Source organism: Mauremys mutica, chromosome 2, assembly GCF_020497125.1.
Source record: "Mauremys mutica isolate MM-2020 ecotype Southern chromosome 2, ASM2049712v1, whole genome shotgun sequence".
In the NCBI taxonomy this organism is placed as follows: Eukaryota; Metazoa; Chordata; order Testudines; family Geoemydidae; genus Mauremys; species Mauremys mutica.
In genome coordinates, this window is record NC_059073.1 from 90,786,932 (window position 1) to 90,809,551 (window position 22,620).

General features: G+C 44.3%; 1 protein-coding gene across 4 annotated transcripts in view; it reads left to right on the forward strand.

Annotated features, from left to right (window-relative positions):
• Positions 1-22,620, forward strand: part of LOC123364713 (microtubule cross-linking factor 1-like) — a 199,187-nt gene that overhangs the window by 148,044 nt on the left and 28,523 nt on the right. For all 4 annotated transcript variants that reach the window (XM_045007047.1, XM_045007044.1, XM_045007045.1 and 1 more), the window contains 2 exons: positions 15,411-15,578; positions 22,169-22,423. In XM_045007047.1, the coding sequence (XP_044862982.1) occupies positions 15,411-15,578; positions 22,169-22,423 (423 nt within the window). The remainder of the gene's footprint in view (positions 1-15,410; positions 15,579-22,168; positions 22,424-22,620) is intronic.

A 22,620-nucleotide genomic window follows, 5' to 3' on the forward strand; every position in this document is an offset into this window, starting at 1 on the left:
GGGTGCGGGCTCTGGGGTGGGGCTGGGGATGAGGGGCTGGAGGTCTAGGAGGGTGCTCTGGGCTGGGACCGAGGGGTTCGGCGGGCAGGAGAGGGATCAGGGCTGGGGCAGGAGGTTGGGGCACAGGAGGGGGTCAGGAGTGCAGGCTCCGGGCAACGCTTACCTCAAGCAGCTCCCGGAAGCAGTGGCATGTCCACTCTCCGGCTCCTACATGGAGGCGCGGCCAGGTGCATGCTGCCCCATCCACAGGTGTTGCTCCTGCAGTTCCCACTGAGTGCAGTTGCCAGCCAATGGGAGCTGCAGGGGCGGTGCTTGGGGCAGGAGCAGTGTACGCAGGGCCAGCTCCAGTCATCAGCACAGCAAGCAGATGCGTGGGGCGGCCAATGGAAAGGGGTCGCACATCCGGCTCTTTGGCAGCAATTCGGTGGCAGGTCCCTCAGTCCCTCTTGGAGGGAAGGATCTGCCACCAAAGTGCCACCGAAGAATGAAGCAGCGGCGGTAGAGCTGCCACCAAAGTGCCGCTGATCGCTGCCTCTTTTTCTTTTTTTTTCCACTTGGGGCAGCAAAAACGCTGGATCCAACCCTGAGTGTATGGAGCCCCCTGCCTGCCCCATGTGTAGGAGATGTACAGGGTCATGCCAGAACCTTTGTCCAGTAGATGTTTTCATTTAAAATTCGCTACCAAGATTTTATTCATTTGGTTAGTCTGGCACTCACATGTCTGACTTGGGAAGGGTTTAGTATTAATAATCTTGTTGGAGGTCAGAAGTTGCCCTTTCTGGGAATGTAGCTCACCAGTCCCTTATGTATCACCGTGGTCTCCTCCCGAGAATGAGGCTGAGGCAGAGCACTGAAGAGATGCTTATAAACATATCATATAATTGTGTTCATCTTGTAGACTAAATTAGTCAGCGAATGAGTAAAATAAATATAAACCAGTACCATCTCAATAAGCCTCAGCCATATATTAGCTTTTCAAGTACAGCCTAGACAGCAATCTCACCAATCAAGAATATATGAATAAAATATGTCCTCTCTGAAAGAATCATTGCTCTGAGATTAATATCAATTAAATTGGCAACAGCGGTAAGTAGTATGCATATAATTCATTTTTGTAAGTGTTACGTGCTCTTCTAATTCAGCATTTCCAGCAATCTCACTTAAGGAAATGACTCATAGTAACAAATCATGTCTCAGTACCCCTGCTGATAGAAGCAGATATTTTTAATGAACACTGCATGGGGCTCCGGTGGATTTGTGAGGGTGAAACAAGTTTTCTACCTTCTAACCAGGAAATACGTATTGTGTGACTACTGCAAGAATAGTAAGTTTGCTAAATATTACTTATTTCAAGAGCTATACTGCATTTCATTGTATATTATACTCTTTGGTATATACCACACTCCTCAATTTCCAAGCACTCTGTATTTGACAGATACATTGAGAGTTAAAATGGTCTACTGCTATTGGGCTTCCAGCTAATTATTAGTGGCAAGAAAGGGTCATATCACTCTCTAATACGAAAAAGAGAAACCTTGTTGCAGGTTAATTCTGATCCTGTAGCCAATTTAGGGCTCTGTAAGAGCCATATTCTGCTCTCAGATACACTATTATATGTTTGGCTGAAAATGTCAATTTTGCTGCAGAAGTAGGGCACGAGACTGCATGCCCGCTATACTTAGAACTCCCACTGAATTCCATGAGCTGGCAGGATCTGGCCCTGACTCGATACACATTACAGAATTTCCAGTATAAACCTCAGTTTATAAATTATTCCAGATTTTAAAAATACTTAATTAATACATATTTATTAGTGATAACAAAATTGGAGCAAAGAAAGTGTCACCCCACTTTCCCTAATGGAATCCCAGTACCAAAAGTGAGTTCCATGGAAGCTCTGAGAGATGTCTGGGCGCAATATTTGAAATAGACCTTGGCCACTCATAGCTGCTAAAAGCCACTGAGGAGCACATAGCTCATTAGTGGTTGATTTAGTCAACATCTCCCTCAAAGAAGTTAGCCTGCAAACCTCCCTGAACATGCAATTCTTCTTTGAGTGATTGCTCATGTGTATTCCACAATAGGTGTGCGTGCTTGCCACATGCACCGGTTCCAGAAGCTTTTCCCCTAGCAGTACCAGTAGGGGAGCACTCCTAGTTACCCCTGGAGTGGCGCCTCCATGGCGTGGTATAAGGGGCATTGCGCACTCCCCCGCCCCCCAGTTCCTTCTTGCTGCCAGTGAAGGTGCTTCGGAACTGCTCTGCTCCAGCTTTGCTGTAGCTCGTCCCCAGAACTGCTTGTTCGTTCAGTGTGTGGTATCTGTAGTTAGTTAGTTGATTAGTTTTAGTTTAGTTTAGCTAGAGCGCCCGGGCTGGGGCATGCCCCGGGCCCCGGGTTTTAAGTAGTGCAACACTTATAGGTGACCTATGCCAGTGAGTGATCAGCACGCAGACTGTTTACGCTGTTTGGGGGAAATCCATTTCAGCAATCACTGCGAGATTTGCAAGTCGTTTAAGCCTTGGACCAAGAATGAAAGGGACATTAGGCTCCGGGCTATTCTGATGGAGACGGCGCTGACCCCAGCTCCAGCGTGCCGCTCCGAGTCGGCCCCGAGTGACCCCGCAGTGTCGGTGCGCAGCGACCCTTCGGCGCCATTAACTATTGGCACCACTCCTCATCCACGGGGAATGCCAAGAAGGCTAGGAAGAGACCTTCTTTGCTGCGGCACTGGAGTAAACCTGGGGCAGAGATTAGACCCATGTTGGGCAGTCCTCAATCCCCCATCAGCCTCTAGGCCTCCGACTCAAGTCGAGCGGAGTAGCCCAGCCCATTCGGATCAGGCCTCCCCGGATATCTGGATGCTCTCCACAATGGAGGCCCTGCAGGTGGCCTGGGATGTCATGTCCATGCCAGTACTAGGAGCACTGCTGACGTTGGCCCCACGCTCCAGAGGCAAACCGTTGCTGGGATCTCCGCAGTTGCCCCCGACTCGGTACTGGTCTCAGTCGAGAGAACGTTCCTGACACCGTTCGCTGCCCAGCGACCGTTCCGTGCAAAGTCCACGTGGGTCGCTGTCGACTCCCACCAGGTTGTCTGGTTGGGTTCCGTCTGACCAAGACTCCTGGCACCGCTCCACCTCGAGGAGCGAACACCGAGGGGACCGAGGCAGACGACGGCAAAGGTCCTCCTCTTGGAGGGGCTATCTCAGCCAGTTACAACATGAATGCCGACGCCATTCCTTTTCATCGTCCCACTCCAGGACCCCACCATGGCATGGCCCTGCAGCCCCGGGCATCGATCGCTGGCATCTCAACGTCATGGGTCCACCTGCCTGAGCCGATTGCAGAGCAGCTGTTACCAATGGTACCGGTCCTCCACATCGGGATCGCAGTCCTGTAGTCGGCACTGGGCAGAGTGGCCTTGCCTCTCCACGAAGGGGTGGCAGAAATTTCAAATGCCCTGTGGCAAACCCCGGCCTCATTGGCTCTAAGAAAGTGGAACACAGGTATTTTGTGCCCGCCAAGGGGCATGAATACTTGTACACCCGCCCTGCTCCCAACTCCCTGGTGGTCGAGTCGGTGTACGGCAGGGCCAATCAGCCCCTACCCCAAAAAATAAAGATTCAAGTGGAAGGAAAATGTATTCATCTTCAAGCTTCCAGTTATGGGTGGCGAACCACCAGGCTCTCCTGGGCTGGTATGAGTTCAATCTCTGGGGCTCCCTGCACAAGTTCGAGGACTCCCTCCAGGAGCGCTACAGGAAGGAGTTCAAGGCGCTGGTGGAGGAGGGTACAGCGGCTGCCTACAGCTTCAGATGTAGGGGACACAGCTGTGCGGTTGTAACAGGTTGGGACTCACCCCTGCGGCGCCTCCTGCTGGTGACTCTGGGAATTAGCTCAGTCAAGTGTTCGGAGCGCCCTCTGCAGGCCGGTGATCCGCCTGTCTTCTGGCCCCCGTGTCACTCCCTGGACCCGGTGCCCTTTCACATGGGGTGCTGCCCCCTGGCAGTAAGTGGAAGTAAACTGGAGGGTGTTTACTCCACCCTCCACCCCCATCTTTCCTGGGGGACCCCTCTCATGAGGGTCTGCTTGAGCAGGAAGTGGGGTGGCTCCTGGACCTCGGAGCGGTGGAAGCAGTACCAGGGGAGTTCAAATGCAAGTGGTACTACTCCCGTTATTTCCTTATCCCGAAGCCCAAACGGGGCTCAGGCCCATCTTGGACCTGCGAGATCTGAACCAGTACATGCTGAAACTCAAGTTCTGCATGGTCTCCCTAGCCTCCATCATCCCCTCCCTGGATCCCGGGAATGGGTATGCCGCCCTCAATCTGCAGGACGTGTACTTCCACATTCATATATTCGAGGGGCACAGACACTTCCTCTGTTTGATGGTGGGGCAGGAACACTACCAATTTACGATCCTCCCATTTGGCCTGTCCACTGCCCCCAGGGTATTCATGAAATGTATGTTGGTGGTAGTGGCCTACCTCAGGCGCCAGGAAGTCCAGTTCTTCCCCTATCTGGACGACTGGTTGGTCAAGGGCAGCTCTTGGTCACAGGTGTGGGATCATGTGGCGCTCCTTCTGTCCCGGTTTGTTTATCTGCCGCGTCGGCAAGTTCGGCTGATCGCGGCTCCCACTGGCCGCGGTTTGCGGTCCCAGGCCAATGCGGGAGGCAGGAAGCCGCAGCCAGAACATCCCTCGGCTCGCGCCGCTTCCTGCCTCCCGCATTGGCCTGGGACCGCGAACCGTGGCCAGCGGGAGCCGCGATCGGCCGAACTTGCCGACGCAGCAGATAAACAAACCGGGCCGGCCCGCCAGGGTGCTTACCCTGGCGAGCCGCGAGCCACCGGTTGCCGACCCCTGTGCTAGGGGAAAAACTTCCGGCACCAGTGCATGTGGCGAGCACACACACCTATTGTGGAATAGACACAAGCAGCACATCTCAAAGAACACCAGTTACGGAAAAGGTAACTGTCTTTTATCCAGTCAGGCCTCAAGAAACCAACACTTGACCATAAAGATCCTGTTTTAGAGCTGTCAGCCACGCGGCTGTAGGATACCTGTTCCACAGAGTCTGCCCTGGGAACAGACACCCCCCCAATTCTGGGACCCTAGAGGGAAGTACTTCCTCTCCAAAGACACTCTCACTATTCTGTACCATAGAATCGCAGAAATGTTGGGCTAGAAGGGACATTGAGAAGTTATCATGTCTAGCCCCCTGTTCTGTGGCAGGACCAGGTAACCTGAACCATCCCTGAGTGGTGTTTGTTCAGCCTGTTTTTAAAAACCTCTAGTGATGGGGATTCCACAGCCTTCCTAGGAAACATATTCCAGATCTTAACTATCCTTCTAGCTAGAAAGTTTTTCCTAATATCTAACCTATATCTCTCTTGCTACCTAAGAAGCCCACTACTACTTGCCCCACCTTCAGTGGACATGGAGAACAGTTGACCACCATCCTCTTTATACCAACCCTTAATATATTTGAAGACTGTTATCTGGTTCCCGCTCAGTCTTCTTTTCTCAAGATAATACATGCCCAGTTTTTTTAACCTTTCCTCATTGGTCAGGTTTTCTAAACCATTTTATCATTTTTGTTGCTCCCCTCTGGACTCTCTCCAATTTGTTCACATCTTTCCTAAAGTGTGATGCCCAGAATTGGACACAGGACTCCAGCTGAAGCCTCACCAGTGCCAAGCACAGCAGGATAATTACCTTTCGTGTCTTTCATATGACACCCCTATTAATGCACGTCAGAATTATATTCACCTTTTTCACAGCTGTATCACATTGACTCATATTCAATTTGTGGTCACTATAATTCCCAGATCACTTTCAGCAGTACTACCGCCTAGCCCGTTATTCCCCATTTTGTAGTTTTGTATTTTATTTTTACTTCCAAAGTGAACTTTGCACTTACCTTTATTGAATTTCTTCTTCAATACTGACCAATTCTCCCAGTCCTTGCAACCCTTCCGACTTAGTGTCATCTTCAGATTTTATAAGTGTACTCTCCACTCTTTTTTATCCAAATCATTAATGAAAATATTTAATAATACTGGACTCAGGAATGACCTCTGTGGGACTAGATATGCTGTCCCCTTTTGACAGAGAACCATTGATAATAACTACTCTTTGAGTACAGTCTTTCAACCAGCTGTGCACCAACCTTATAGTAATTTCATTTAGACCACATTTCCCTAGTTTGCTTATAAGAATATCATGTGGAACTGTGTCAAAAGCCCTACTGACATTAAGCTATATCACATCTGCTGTTTGCCCCCTATCCACTAGATCAGTAACCCTGTCAAAGACGGAAATGAGGTTGGTTTGGCATAATTTGTTCTTGGCAAATTCATGCTGACTATTCCTTATAATCTGTTATCCTCCAGATGCTGATGAATTGATGTAGATTGTTTAATAATTTGTTCCATGTATCTTTCCAGATATTAAAGTTAGGCTGACTGATCTATAATTCCCTAGGTCCTCTTTATTCCCCTTTCTCCAGTTTTCTGGGACCTTGCCTATCTTCCAGGAGTTCTCAAAGATAATTTATAACGGTTCCAAGATTTCCTTAAGTAACCTAGGATGAATTTAATCAGGCCCTGCTGACTTGAATACATTTAACTTGTTTAACTATTCTTTAAGCTGTTTTTTCCCCTGCTTTGGTTTGTGTTCCTTCCTCCTTATTAATATTAATTGTGTTGAGTATCTGGTCACCATTAACCTTTTTAGTGAAGATGGAAGCAAAACTGACATTAAACATATCAGCCTTTTTTATGTCATCAGTTATTAGCTCTCCTTCCCCACTAAGTAGAGGACCTACACTTTCCTTCATCTTTCTCTTGCTTCTAATGCATTTATAGAACCTCTTCTAATAGCATTTTATGTCCCTTGCTAGGTATAACTCATTTTGTGCCTTAGCCTTTCTGATTTTGTTCCTACATGCTTGTGATGTTCCTTTGTACTCTTCCTTAGCAATTTGTCCATACTTCTCCTTTTCGTAGGATTCCTTTTTGAATTGTAGGTCATTAAAGCGCTCCTGGGGGAGCCATATTGGCCTCTTACTATTCTTCCCATCTTTCCTTTGCATTGGTATAGTTCGCAGTTGTCCTTTAATATTGTCTTCTTGAGAAACTTCCAGCTCTGGATATAGGGCAGTGTATATATGTGTGGCTGGTGGAATTAGAGCCACAGCTCCAGCTCCTGTGGAGGGAACGTAGCTCAGTAGCAAGTGCTGTGGGTAGGAGGAGGGTGGTCTCCTCTCAAGATTGCATTTCCTTGCTGTGGTTGGAGTTTCAGGCTGGACAGTGCAGAGATGACGGGGGTCTGGATTTGGACCAGGCAGATTTCACACTTCCTATTAAGAGGGAGTTCCTGTAATAATGTGTTTGTGACTGAGAGAAGTAAGTCTGGAAAGGGGTTTACTATAACTCTGAGTAACCTGTGTTCATGTTTAATGGGTTATGGGCTGGCTGGGTTTATCTTCTGGTGCTGCAGACTCTCCCACCCCTCTCTCAAAAGAGGAATTGCATGGAGGAAAATTCGTAACACCGAGGCCATAATTTCAAAGAGTGGCCTCTAGTGGTAGGTGCTCTGTTTTTTATACCTATCTTGAGACGTGAGATGTTGGACACTCAAAAATTGAGGCACCCCAAATCAATAGCTTCTTTTAAGAATGATAGCCTTAATCATTAAAATGCTGGTTAATCTCCAAGTGAACATCACTTTAGGGATTGGCCATTTTCTTAATGTTTGTGGGGGAGAGGAGTGCTGGAGAGGAGGGAGGGGTTGGTTCTTGGTGCTGGGAGACCAGGTAGACAGAGACTCTTGAGAAGAACAATCCTTTCTGTCACTACTCTCTGCACATCCCATATGACTCTTACTTCAGCCTGTCCTTCCTGACATAATCCAACTCTCCATGATGCTGACTTACTCCCTCAGGCTGGGAACCAGCCTGAGTTATATCAAAAGTTCAAGCAAGGAAGAATTGACATGGAACTGGCAATGTACAAGAGCAGAGAAGAAAGGCAGCAGGGAGGCAAGCAGGCAGAGTGAGCCTGGGATCCCAGTGGAGGGGGGCTTTTAATATTGCTTGAAGGGGAGTGTGAGGGTGGGTGGTTTGGTGGGTGTTGCCTAGGGAAGGGATGAAATGCCTGCTGGGTGGTGTGAGAACAGGGGAGAGGAAATAAGAGATTTTACTTATCTCTGCTCCCTCAGTAAAGTGCAGTAAAAACAAATATATTCATATTTTGTGCTCTGGAGGTTCAAGCAAAATCCCCAGTTATATTTTTGGCTTATACAATATTTGTCTTTCTTTCAAAGCTTGGTTTTTAAAAAAGCCTTAAGGAATAGTAATTAGTATTTAAATGTACTAGAATGATTTGCACCAAGATCCAGCTCCACTCTTGACTGGCTCGGCAACCACAGAAAGGAAGCTTCTTGAGATCTCCTCTGTTGTGGCTGCTCCTGACCTTTTGTTTGTGACTCCCTACCAGACCAAGCTGCTGGCACTTCCCTGACTGCCGCTAAAATGTTAAATGAAATTCTCAAGAGGTGGAAGGTGGGAAATGGATTGAAATGATCCCAAGCTAATGTTTGCTCTGCCACTTGAACCCAAACTTCTCCAGGCCGGAGGGGAAGGAGTGGTCAGATCATGGGTTTATAACTACACATCCAAAGAGTCTTTATATTTAATTAATATGTACTATTTTTGTCCTGGGAACCTCCTTGGGGGTGAGGTATTTTCAGAACACAGATAAAATCATTGATATTGAAAACTTGCTGTAAACTCTTATTTCCTTCTCACACAGACCGATCCTTGGATGTAGCAGACAGGCACACAGTAGCTTTAAGCTACCTTTGTGCTTCTCTGCGCTTAGGTCAGCTATGCACCAGTTGGGACTCCTCTGCTCTACTGTACAGTGGTTGCCAATGTCCCCAGGGGACAGCCTGTTATGGTAACCAGGGATCACCAACATGCAGGGAGGCCCAGCCATGCCCCATTTCCTCTGACTTCATCCAATACACTGGCCCATGGGAGGAGCAGGAAGAACATAAGAGCTATTATTTGCTATCAGTGGGATTACTCATTTGTTTAAAATGAAGTATGTGTTTATGTGCTTTGCTGGTCAAGTCCAGAGCAGATAGAAACATGCAGGACTGAGCCCTAGATCTCCTCAAAGACGCTTAAATAAAATAAATATGAAGTTTCTAGACACAGCCATTTTAATCATTGTGGTGTTACCAGCAACAGTCAAAGAATTTTCTAAAATTTCTCCTAATTTTTTTAAAGACCCTGGTCTCAGAAACATCTTATTAAACCTCTTCAAATTCGCTCAACCCCAAAAAAATCCCTCTCTGACTACAGACCACAGATGAGGAATTTCAAGCAGAAAGGACACTGAGGAAATTAGAGGGATGTGATCAAAATTGGGTTTATATTAGCAAGCTAGTTAGAACTCCAGCTACCATAGGGAATGTCTATATCGAGTCCATAATAGTGACTTTCATAGCACTCCTGTAGAGCTAGGCATTAGCCCTCTGCTAACCTATATTGTGTTTCCATAGGCTCTTCTCTAGAACAGCTAATTACTTTTTGTTTATTAAATAAACCTAGTTTTTACATGATTTTATGGTTGAAGTTTTACATGCACAGACATCAGGCAATTCAAAGCTATGATTCCCGTGGCAAACACAATCAATTTAAAAATAACACTTCTGTCTGAAATTTGTTACTTATCTCAGTTATAGTTTACACCTGAGATCACTAAAAGAGATTAGAAAAGTAATATTTCCCCCAGTTGGTTTATGCAGAGCGTTTAACAGCACTTTGTGAATTATTGTTTTCCCTGTGCAGTCACTCAGTTCGTGTGAGTCTTTACACTGCAACTGGGGGGGGATATTTTTTAAATGTAGGAAAATACGATAGTAAAACCAGGAAATTTTGCAGTGGGACTTGCAGAGAGGCAGGTGTAATGCCCAAAACTACTTTTAACTTTGTGTTAATTGACTAGAGGGGAGACGATCAAGGCACAAATGGCAGGTAGGCCCCTAGTCCAAATGGAAGTTAGGTGACTATATCCCATTGACTTTCAGTTGGAATTAGGTGCCTAACTGCCATTTGTGCCTCTGAAAATCTCCCCCTCTATTCCAGTTGATGGTGTCTCTATAACTTGGTTCCATTGTACAGGGCCAAATCCTAGACCCATCAGTGTGGGGAGGTGACTCAGGTAGCCATGAGGAGGTAGGCATGGAGGCTCTTCCAGTTCTTAACCAGGATGAAGGAGGACAATTGAGCTGGGAGGTGTCTTATTTCCTTCTGAGAAAGAAGAGGGAAGGGGGGGAGCTTCTGCTGGGGAACAGAAGTCCTCTAGAGGTTAAATTGTTTTGTCATGAAATGTGTATTTTTGAGATTCTTTTAGTTGCTTTCACAGTGTGTGTCTTTGCCCTACGGCAAGAGGATTGGTGTGTCCTGTAATACAAGGGAGTAGAGAGACTAATAAAGTTTGGCCTGTGGCCACACAGAGGATACCTTTGAACTTGTGCTGAATAGTTTTGTGGAATATTTGGTGCATGCAGAAGGGAAGCTCCAGGAGAATGTACTAAGTTCTTATAGTGCAAATTGCTCTTATTGTCCTACAGTTCTTAATTCTGCCCCGTTTCCCACCTGGGCAATCTTTCAGTTAAATTGATAGAGAAACACCTTGTCAGGCCACAGCAGAGAACACAGAATAAAATCCTTGAGTAAGAGTGCTTCATGGACTCTTGTGGGGACAGATTTTGAAATGCTCAGAACGTAATACTTTCCAGTGTGATATTATGGCCAGATTTTCAAAAGACCCACTTATTTCTGGCATCTAAACAAGAGCTGGTCGCTTCTGAAAACCTGGCCCCCATTGGACAGCAAAATAAAACTCATGGTGGTAACTGTAATATCACATCAACAAATTGATAAATAGGTGATGGTATGTGCATATTCAGCATGTGACAGTATGAAATGTTCTAACATGCATTAAGTAATGGTGGTCTTAATTCTGCTGCTTTGGGTATGCCTGTTTTTAAACCCTGTGCTATACGGTATTGCATGTAGCAACAGTTCATTTCTTCCTTCAGTCCAAACAGATTACTGTTAAGTCAATGAATCACCTGCAGTCATTTCTCCATGTGTATAGCATTTTATTTTCTAATGAACCATGTAGAACTCCTGGGGGAATTCTGCACCACTGTGCCTTGCAGAATTTTGCTGAAATTAACATGCGCGCAGAATTTACTTTCTCCCACAGAAATGGGCTGCAGTGCTGTTGGCCTCCACTAGAGACTGCATAAAAGACACGGTGGGGAGGGACCTAAAGGGTTCCTGGCAGCTGTAATTCCCAGCATGCCCTGAGGGAAGGAGATGGCAGCATGCAGGAAACGCCATACAAGCCTGGGACCAAGCATCAGGCTGTTTCTCCCTCAGGATCCCTGGGCTCTGAGGGGGAGAGGGGGGAGTATCTGGGCTGGGTAGACCATGGCTGGGCTCTGGGAGAGAGACGGGGTGTGTGTCTGGGCTCTGGGGAGTAGGTAGCTGGGCTGGAGGGATCCACGACTGGGTGTGGGGGGGCACGGTGGCTGGGCTTGAAGGTGGGGGGTTGTTGTGGGTGTCTGCCCCCCCCCCCCCGGCTGGGCTCTGGGTGAGGGGAAGGGAGCAGAGAAACAGGAACTGGGTTGTCATAAGGGTTTCTTTAACTCCCAAATTTTGGGGGAATTTTTGTGTGTGTTGGTATTGTTACAGACATACTTGCTGACAAGTATTTTGAAATAAATTATCAAAATAATTGAAACTGGTGTGATTATGTAGTGTTATTTTGACAAATAAAATGTGCATAATTTTAAAATATTGTGCACAGAATTTTTATTTTTTTGGCGCAGAATGTCCCCAGGAATAATATGGTTTGGAATAATGTAAACTATAATTTTTCTAAGGCTACTTGGCATGTTTGATTAGTTATTACAGTTTGGTTTTCCATGCAAAATTCTGTATTTAAAACTACACTGGAAAATACTACTAGAAAATACTATATTGTACTAGAAAATATTATATTGAGAGTAAACCTGCATTGGTGGGGGACGGAACAGCTGATCTAATGGGACTTTTAGCTCTCTAATTTCTGATTCTTTGTAAGCCCATGCTACGGAACCGTAGAACTGAAGTCTGCAAAATCTGGTGTGAATCTCTATTGCAATATACTGTCTATGGACCAAGGGATCACTAGCAAGATTTTAGCCAGTCCCTAAAGATAACTAAATGAGATGTACATGGCATGGCACTTTTGGTTTTATGAGCTACTTTTTGCAATTAGCATTTAATTTTAGGTTAATAATTGCAAATGATTATGGAAAAAATATTTATATTGGCTCTCATGGGTCCCAACCAAACAACTGGGGCTGAACAACCTTGAACGCCAGGGGTTTTTTAAAATCCAAGCCCAGATCTGGAATTTTCAGATGGCCACTATCTTTATAATGGGACAGACCAGTTCCTCAGATACAATCGCACCTAGACTTTGGGGTGTTGCAAATGTAGATCTGAATTTTGCAATGTGAATTCTTTTTGTCTCTTGTTTAAATTGCTGTGAGCATTAATTGTCCCATCTGAAAATAACCCCCATATTTGGACTTCATCGGGGACCAGATCAGAAGAATAGGTAGAAACCAGAAAGTGACAAAGTTAGTGAGAAAACAGAAAGAATAAGTCAAGCATCTGTAAGAACATAAGAACATAAGAAAGGCCGTACCGGGTCAGACCAAAGGTCCATCTAGCCCAGTATCTGTCTACCGACAGTGGCCAATGCCAGGTGCCCCTGAGGGAGTGAACCTAACAGGCAATGATCAAGTGATCTCTCTCCTGCCATCCATCTCCATCCTCTGACGAACAGAGGCTAGGGACACCATTCTTACCCATCCTGGCTAATAGCCATTTATGGACTTAGCCACCATGAATTTATCCAGTCCCCTTTTAAACATTGTTATAGTCCTAGCCTTCACAACCTCCTCAGGTAAGGAGTTCCACAAGTTGACTGTGCGCTGCGTGAAGAAGAACTTCCTTTTATTTGTTTTAAACCTGCTGCCTATTAATTTCATTTGGTGACCCCTAGTTCTTGTATTATGGGAATAAGTAAATAACTTTTCCTTATCCACTTTCTCAACATCACTCATGATTTTATATACCTCTATCATGTCCCCCCTTAGTCTTCTCTTTTCCAAACTGAAGAGTCCTAGCCTCTTTAATCTTTCCTCATATGGGACCCTCTCTAAACCCCTAATCATTTTAGTTGCTCTTTTCTGAACCTTTTCTAGTGCTAGAATATCTTTTTTGAGGTGAGGAAACCACATCTGTACACAGTATTCGAGATGTGGGCGTACCATGGATTTATATAAGGGCAATAATATATTCTCAGTCTTATTCTCTATCCCCTTTTTAATGATTCCTAACATCCTGTTTGCTTTTTTGACCGCCTCTGCACACTGCGTGGACATCTTCAGAGAACTATCCACGATAACTCCAAGATCTTTTTCCTGACTCGTTGTAGCTAAATTAGCCCCCATCATGTTGTATGTATAGTTGGGGTTATTTTTTCCAATGTGCATTACTTTACATTTATCCACATTAAATTTCATTTGCCATTTTGTTGCCCAATCACTTAGTTTTGTGAGATCTTTTTGAAGTTCTTCACAATCTGCTTTGGTCTTAACTATCTTGAGTAGTTTAGTATCATCTGCAAACTTTGCCACCTCACTGTTTACCCCTTTCTCCAGATCATTTATGAATAAATTGAATAGGATTGGTCCTAGGACTGACCCTTGGGGAACACCACTAGTTACCCCTCTCCATTCTGAGAATTTACCATTAATTCCTACCCTTTGTTCCCTGTCCTTTAACCAGTTCTCAATCCATGAAAGGACCTTCCCTTTTATCCCATGACAGCTTAATTTACGTAAGAGCCTTTGGTGAGGGACCTTGTCAAAGGCTTTCTGGAAATCTAAGTACACTATGTCCACCGGATCCCCCTTGTCCACATGTTTGTTGACCCCTTCAGAGAACTCTAATAGATTAGTAAGACACGATTTCCCTTTACAGAAACCATGTTGACTATTGCTCAAGAGTTTGTTTTTATGCATCAGATATGTTTATGTGCATCAGATCAGCTAATTTAAGTCTTCTCAAGGTAGCAATGTTAACTTACACATTAATGAAAGCCAGCAGAATAATTTGTAATGAATTTATTCAATGAGTTTTCCCACTTTTTCTGCTCATAAATTGTCTGCTAACAGACTGTAATTTTCTTAAAGGTCATTGTTATTCAAAATAATTTGTTGAGTAGATTCTGTGCATAATTCTTGATCTGTAACTCATTTGTGAGACATTTATTTTGAAAATTTGATTGGAGTTTGATTCATCACATAAATCACATTATACATTTCTGGTCCTTAATTGGATGAGGGCAACTATTAGAAACAGGTTTCGAGGGATTACTTTTGATTTATTGACTGACTGAATATGAACTTTTCACAAATATTCTACAATATTTTGCTTAAAGTTCACTGCATGTGCTGTTCACTAGAATATTTGCAGAAAGCAAACAGCAAAAGGCTCATCAATGATGACAAAATGTATGTGCCCAGCTCTCAGGTTAACCCTGAACTAAACATTTACTTTGCCTGATTTCTGCCTAACACTGTATCTGTCATAGAACATTTTAAATGCAGCAAAATATTCCCACAGTTTAGACAGGGATGCTCTCTGGTCATATGCGGAAAGAGGAAAAGTAGACCCCATAGCATACTTGCTTACAAAACAGACTGTACCCATACTCAACGCCATCCTATACAGAAGTGCACAGGGTTGAGGGTGCCTCTGAAGAGCAGAATAATGAATCACTCTGCATCTAAACAACGCTGCTCTGCTCAAAATGGAGACTTTCAAACATTGTCTGTAATGCCAAAGCATCAGAAATGGATCCTTTATCATCTTTGTAATTTACACATACTTGAGTTTTGGTGCTCAGGAGATGACTGCATGAGATACACAGTTGCACATGTAGGATCAGAAATGATTTCTTGGCTTGAAATTAGAAATTTAACAGCCACAGAAGTTATAATTTATGACCGCAATCCTGAGAGGTTCTGAGTACCTCCTTCAAGATACTGTGCGTACCCTCAACTTCCACGGAATATGCTAAACACCTTGCAGGATCAGATCCTTTGAACACTGACACTGCATATTCCTCTTCTGGTTTTTTCGTAAGATGCTTATGTCACCTCTTACCCTATGTGTTTGATCCTTTTCTCCTTCATACAGTTGACAAGAATGTGAGCATTTTCTTTCTGAAGAAGGATTAATAATTATTTTGGTTTTTGTTCCTGCAGGCAAGTGAAAACCGGCGGCTCTTAAATGCTCTGAAAACCTTGTTGGACGACTTCCGTTCTGAGCTCCGGGATGATGAACGAGAGCGACATGGGCTTCAGCAACAGTATGCCACAGACAAGGCAGCTTGGGAGGTGGAATGGACTGAGCTGAAGTGTCGTCTGGAGCAGGTACTGTACCCAAGATCAGTGCCAAAAGACATGTGACTTTTTATTTAAAGGCCTGATTCCCAAGCTGGTTTGGAGCTAAGTGAAAGTAATTGACGAGAATTGGTTTTAATTGCTGGAATAAGAAGTCCATGCGAGTCACATAAGGGATCCTATTTATTTATTTTAGGCCAGTTTCCTGCAGCCTACCTCACCTGAGTAGTGCCTTACTCCATGAGTAGCCCTATTGACTTCAGTTACATCAGGGTGACTATTAATGGAGTAAGCTACTATTCAGTGTGATCAAGGGTAGAGGAATCTGGCCCTTTATTTTATTATAAGAATGGGTTGCTAATTGCTCAGCAAAAGGGACGTGTCTGTATCTGATCAGTGTATGGATAAGAAAATGTTTCTTGATATTCTGGTGTTTTCCTAATAATGCCTCATTCACTCAAGTAACTAGGCCATGAAGCTAGGTCAGTGCTTCAGAATGGTACATCCATAACTGCTCTACTAGATGCTTTTTTAAAAGAAAACAGTCCATTAATAATAAACCATCAGATCAGTACGTTTATGTTTAAACCAGCAAGTCAGAGCCACTGGATGATGCTGTGTTGTGTCCTGTTGAAGGGGATGCTTTGTCTGCCTGTTGTTGTAGGCTATTATTAGAATCATATATATCAATTCATGGGCCGGGTGCTGCAGTGCTATGTACTGCTGATCAAAGGAGATGCTCTGCTTCCTGTGGTGGTATAAAAACAAGCTAGCAGAAAACCGCTAGGATTCATTTCTGAATCTGATGGACTAAAGTATTAGTGTATGGCACTGAAGGGGCAAAATTGAGTGTTTAGGTCCTGTCAGAAAGATTTGTAGCTTTGTATCATCTGTAGAAGGATGTTTAGCTTTAAATCATCTGTAGAAAGCAGATACAATACAAAACATTCACTAAACAGATGACATATTTTAGAGGATTTACTGTACATCAGAGCACTGTCAAAAGACTGAATCCGACTCACAGCATTCAGACCTGAACACTTCTTTCCCAGTTTGTGTGCTAGAGGCTTTTTTCTCAGAATACAAGAGTAGATTTTATTTATATGTAGTGGAATTGAAATCAGTTTTCTGATCAAATGCTTATAAGTGCACACAAATATTCTGATAATTGATTGTTTAAAAAAAACATCCTTGATGGCAATTTTTCTTAAATTAACCTTTAAATGAGAGTAAAGAACAAAACATAAGAAAAGAGGAAAACTGCAGTTGTTAGCATGGAGTTTGTGTGTGTTCATGTTTTTGTGGATGTATACATTTGCCATTCAGATAGAAAAATAATCAGCACCATGATTGGCATAAGTGGGTGGAGGAGTGTTGCTCACTACATACTGGCAGGAAAAAATAGATTTCAGTCTTTAGCACCCTCCAAACTAGTGGTTATATCAGGCTCAGTAATATCCCTCTAGCTATCTTTATCATTGTGAGTCTTGCCCACATGCTCAGGGTTTAGCTGATTGCCATATTTGGGGTTGGGAAGGAATTTTCCTCCAGGGCAGATTGGCAGAGGCCCTAGAGGTTTTTCGCCTTCCTCTGCAGCATGGGGCACGGGTCACTTGCTGGAGGATTCTCTGCAGCTTGAGGTCTTCAAACCACAATTTGAGGACTTCAATAACTCAGACATAGGTTAGGGGTTTGTTACAGGAGTGGGTGGGTGGATGAGATTCTGTGGCCTGCATTGTGCAGGAGGTCAGACTAGATGATCATAATGATCCCTTCTGACCTTAAAGTCTATGATTCTATGATTGTGTGATCCTACCAGCAATATTTCCTGTTATGTAGCAGTTGTTGGGTGGTGGTTAGTTCTTCCCCCTCCCCCCCCCAAGCCCCACACTCCCCAAAATCAATGCAAAGAATAAAACTGATCATCATGTAACACATGGATATTGGTAAGACATGACCTCCGAGTGATATCTGCACATCATGATAAAGACAAGCCCACTAATGAAATATCAATAAAGATACCACATAAATCATCAGAATGTCAATTATGATAGTCCCAACAATCATCCCACTGTGATATAACACATGTACTCACAACCACAAGGAAGACAGAAATAACAAAACATAACACTAGCGGTTCAAAAACCGGAACATTCTATGTAGGTTCATTCTCAAAGTCAGTGGGAGAGGAACTGGTGAATGACTTATGCAATGACAGCTTTGAGTAGTTGCAGTAACATCATTTCATATTCTATGAAAACGTGAAATAATAAAAACTTTAATCAATCAACTAGGTCAGTCATGTCAATCATGGCGCATCCTACCATGTCATGGTGATGGAAGGCACCATCTTACCTGTTATAAAGAGTAGGGGTTACCATAAGGGGGAATGAGGAGTGCAGCTCCCCCTCCTCTGATAAAAGCAGAGGAAGAGCTTCCCCTTCTCTTCCTGGCTAGGGTTCACACTAAGGGTACTTCTATACTGGAGCTAGAGGTGTAATTCCCAGTTCAGGCAGACAAACCTGTGCTAGCTCTGATCAAGCTAGTGCACTAAAAATAACAGTATAGCTGCAGTACCATGAGTTGCAGGACAGGCTAGTCCACCCACCCCATGTACAATCCTGTCTGAAACCCTAGGTACAGACTCAGGACAGCTAGCTGATCCCACTGCCTGTGCAGCCACTGTTATTTTTAGTTTCCTAGCTCCATCAGAGCTAGTGCAGGTATGTTTACCCAAGCTGAGAATTATTGCTCCAGCATAGACATACCCTAGGAAGTGCTCCCTCTCTTCCTGGGCAGATGTAGTAAGATCTGTTCCTCCTGTGACAATCTTCTTTAACCAGTGAGTAAGAGAACTATGAAGACACACAACAATGAGTAAAAGAATCAGTGCCTTCCTGGTTTCTCTTGCTCTGCTGACTACTGTAGTTTACCTGTGAAGCAGTAAGTAAGATTAGAAAGAATATTTTCCTTGAGATGTTCACCTATTAATTTATGGTTACTGAAGCAAGTTTGAAGTTTTGATGGCTGGGGATCCCTGTGTAGGGGTAGGGGAAGAAAACTCTCCTGGTAGAAAAGCACTGCAAGCCAGCCATGATAATATACCTGCTACCTTTGAGTACAACAGGAAGATTTAATAGAATGCACATTAAAAATGAAAGCCTTGACCTGCAGGATTGTGAGTGTATCTTACTTTTCAGGAAGGCCCCTGAGCTTTGGTTTTAAGATAATGAAAGAGAATGATGGGCCTTAAGATGGGCCAACCAAAGATCTTGCTTTTCTGGGCATTTAGAAGAGCTTGGAGTTTGGGAGAGATCAGTATAAGAGCCAAACCCTGCTTTGTGTTGCACAGATGCACTTGGGGCAGAGAAGCTGCAGGACAACTCTTCCTCCTTCCGGTTCATTTCTGCAGTGTGGGGGAAGACGACCTGTGCTCTTTTGGTGCTCCACAATGAAGGAATTGTGGTCTGGTAGCTTTGGAGGTGTTGTCTGGTCACCAGCTTCCCTGCTCATAATCTGAAGTCTATTGTAGACTGTACAGGAGTTTCATGACACTCCCTTTTTAGAGCACATCCCTCTCTCCCATTGAGCTATCCTACCTTTCACAGGCAAGATGGCGTAGGGACCTCCCATTTGTTCGGCACCAGACCAGTCCGCCATGCCTTCTTTTGTTCATCCAAGGTGAAGATTTTGCTCTAAGATATATAGGCAACAAGTGTTACGAAGAGAATGAGATAGAGAATGTGTCTTGCCAAGGTTTGCTTTTTGTCCTGTCATTTCCTAAACATAAGAATAAATTTACTTACAAAGGATGATGATGCAAACTCCACACATTACAAGAAGATTGCAAAAGCAAGGGGCTTGCTTTTTAGCACGCATTTGATGTTTGAGTGCTGCAGGACATCTTGAGAATTAGTACTGGTCTCTGGCAAGTCTCCACAACATAACACGCTAGCCACAGCTATTGCATGTTGTGACATTGTTCCCCCAGGTTCTAACGAAGTTGTAGGGTTGAGATTGCACTCTAGCAGCCAGCACCTAGGGCTTCTGTTGTAGGATGGAAAATCTGAAGATGTGTTAATGTCCCTTGAAGGGTGCCTCTAAATATTTCAAAACTCTGTCCTAAATGACCCATTATTAGGCTAAGAACATAAGAACAGCCATATTGGGTCAGATCAAAGGTCCATGTAGCCCAGTATCCTGTCTACCGACAGTGGCCAATGCCAGGTGCCCCAGAGGGAGTGAACCTAACAGGTAATGATCAAGAGATCTCTCTCCTGCCATCCGTCTCCACCCTCCGACAAACAGAGGCTAGGGACACCGTAAGAGATAAAGAAACCACATAAAAGTTACTTCAGCTGACTCTTTAGGCTCCCTGGATGTATTGGCTGACCCAGGCTTTGCGTAAAACCCTAACATGCATAATTCTGTGGTGTGACAGCTACCAAGTAAACCCAGCAGGAGCTAACAGCTAGCCCATAGTCTTCCAGGGGAGATCAAACAATAGTAAAACAATCCTCCACCTCCGCCTCACTCCACCCCTGCACCCAGAAAAATCCCATTACACGCAATGCCATATCCAGCACTAAAATGACTTGGCTGACCCTTCGTGGGCTGGCTGCAGTGGTAGCTGTGACTCCTCCTCAATCTGCTGTCTGCTGTGGCATCAAGTGGAACTGGAGCCATTTGAACACACATTTGAGAGTTGTAACCAAAAAATAAGAAGCTTTTTCTTTGTTTCTTATTTACATTATGAGCTTGGAAATTGGCAACATTTGCTACATCTTTCTCAGTTAATGAAGTGAGTACATTTTTTAGCTAAATTTTGGAATTCCTTTCTGGGTGTGCACTGGGATGTGGGGGGGGGGGGAGGAGGAAGAGAACAAACTTGGCTACTCTCAAATGCTGAGGGCTTTTGAAATTCCAGCTTTATTGTTTTACTCTCTGTTTTTAGGAACCCCCTCTTAGAAGTCTGACATTTCTACCCGTTCTGTTTTCATGTTTTTATTTGGCAAATATTACTTTTTCTCCTATGTTGAAGAGAGCTAAACCTGGCACCTGTGTTTCTGGTTGTTCATCAACAACTTCAGCTTATTGAGACAAATTCTGCCAGTGTGGTCCCTATGTAGTCAGACATCACTTCAGTAGGCTTTCACAGGTATAAATGGGTGTAAAAAAATGCCCATTGAATGTAAGATCCAGATACATCTGTGTCTGGGCACAGTATCATCAGATGTTGTCAGCACAGAGCTAGAAGTAATACATGACTAGTTAGCTAACTGCTGCAGAGACAGCCTAGGCAGTGGGACACATTGTTTATCGTGGACATTGCTAAGATTAGCTATTTGTGTGTTTGTTTTTTAAATAAGAGGATCATAGAAGTGAGAGGTAGAAGAGATCGATTAGGTCTATTTGTCACTCCCAGTTCCCAATGCAGGATTGTTCCCTGTAGGATTTTTCCTACAGTTTTAAATTACTCAAGGGATGGGGTTTCCACCATTCCCTTTGGGAGACTGTTTCAAAGTCTTTAGGCATCACTGTTGAGCAACTTACCCTGAGATTCAGCATGAATTTCCAGTTGCTCAGACAGGTATTTCGAACTGGACATATTTCCCAGGAATAACCGTTTTAAAGTGTTGTTGTCTTCTTTCGCAGAAGGGGTGCTTTTCCCGACAGATAGGCCTCCTGTGTGTATTCAGAGTAATTGCTTTTTGCTTTAGAGACAAAAAATGAGTTTTTACTACTTTTTACTCCTGTTTGCCTGCAGATCCAAGGGAGAAGTGGCTGAATCGATTCTGGTTCACACATCATAGACAGAGTTGTTAATGAAGCTCCAGTTTCAGGGCCAAATTCGTCCCTTCCTTACATGTATACAAACGCAACAGAACACAGTGGGCCAGATCCTCTGGTCCAGCTAAGCTGTCTTCAGCACAAACTGAAGGAGACCCGGGGGAGGTAGTGTTAGGTAACTTTTAGTGGGGCAGACTGAAAGTAAGACCTCAGTCCTAGTTTAAAGGCTGCTCAAGGGATCACTCCAAATGCCAGAGATTACTGAGGCCTGGGGATGCCCGAGCTACACCCTTTTGTCCTGATGCTAAGGGTGGAATAAGAGTCTCTGTGTGCTACCTGAAGATTACTCTGTACGGAGGGATTCCCAGGGGACAAATCCACTGGGTTTAGGGCTGCTTTGCACTGATGGAGCCATGCAAAGCAGCCCAAGCATAGCTGAGGTGGTACCGGCCCATTGTGCTTCCACAGGTATTGTGATGAAGTCAGAATTAGGCCCTGTATTATCTTTATTGCTGGTGATATGCACAAGCCAGAAAGAGCCAGTGTGACTCTCAGATCCCAGGATGGGTTTGCAGAACTGGCATTTAGGAAAATTACCTTTTTATTGGTAAACTGAACAGACTGGATCTGGAAACTGTTAACATTAAAAACAAGGAGTCCTCACAGTGCCATTATTTTCATTACTTTTCCTGAGCAAAACTGCATCTTAAGGTTAGTGATAGTTTGGGTGTGAAAACATTAACAGTACCACTTTATAATTACATTCTTTGTCTAGCACAAGTTTTACCTGGGAAATGAGAATAACTAACAGCTTCTCATTTGACTGGCAGCTGGAAGGGAAGAATGAAAAAGCCCAGGGGGAAACTGTCCTGACCACTGATTCAAAGGGAGCTTTCAAGAGGGAGAGAGAGGAGCACAAGAAATTGCTGGCTGACAGTCACAGCTTGGTGATGGACCTACGATGGCAACTCCAGCACAGTGAGAGGAATTGGAACAGGGAAAAGATGGAGCTTCAGGATAGATTGGACAGAGACCGGCGAGAGTGGGAGCGACAAAAGAAGGAATTGCTGAGGCGGATAGAACAGGTAAGAGGGCATTGGCGGATCAGGTGACTAGCTGAATATGCTAATTGATACATATTATCCAAATTCAGATCACGGTAAAGAAACTTTATTAAGAAACTGCACAGGAATAAGTTGGTTTTTTTGCCACATCGGTGTTTCTCATAATATGCAATGATAAAAATATAGTGGGGAAACGGAGAGAGGGATGGGAAGGGAAA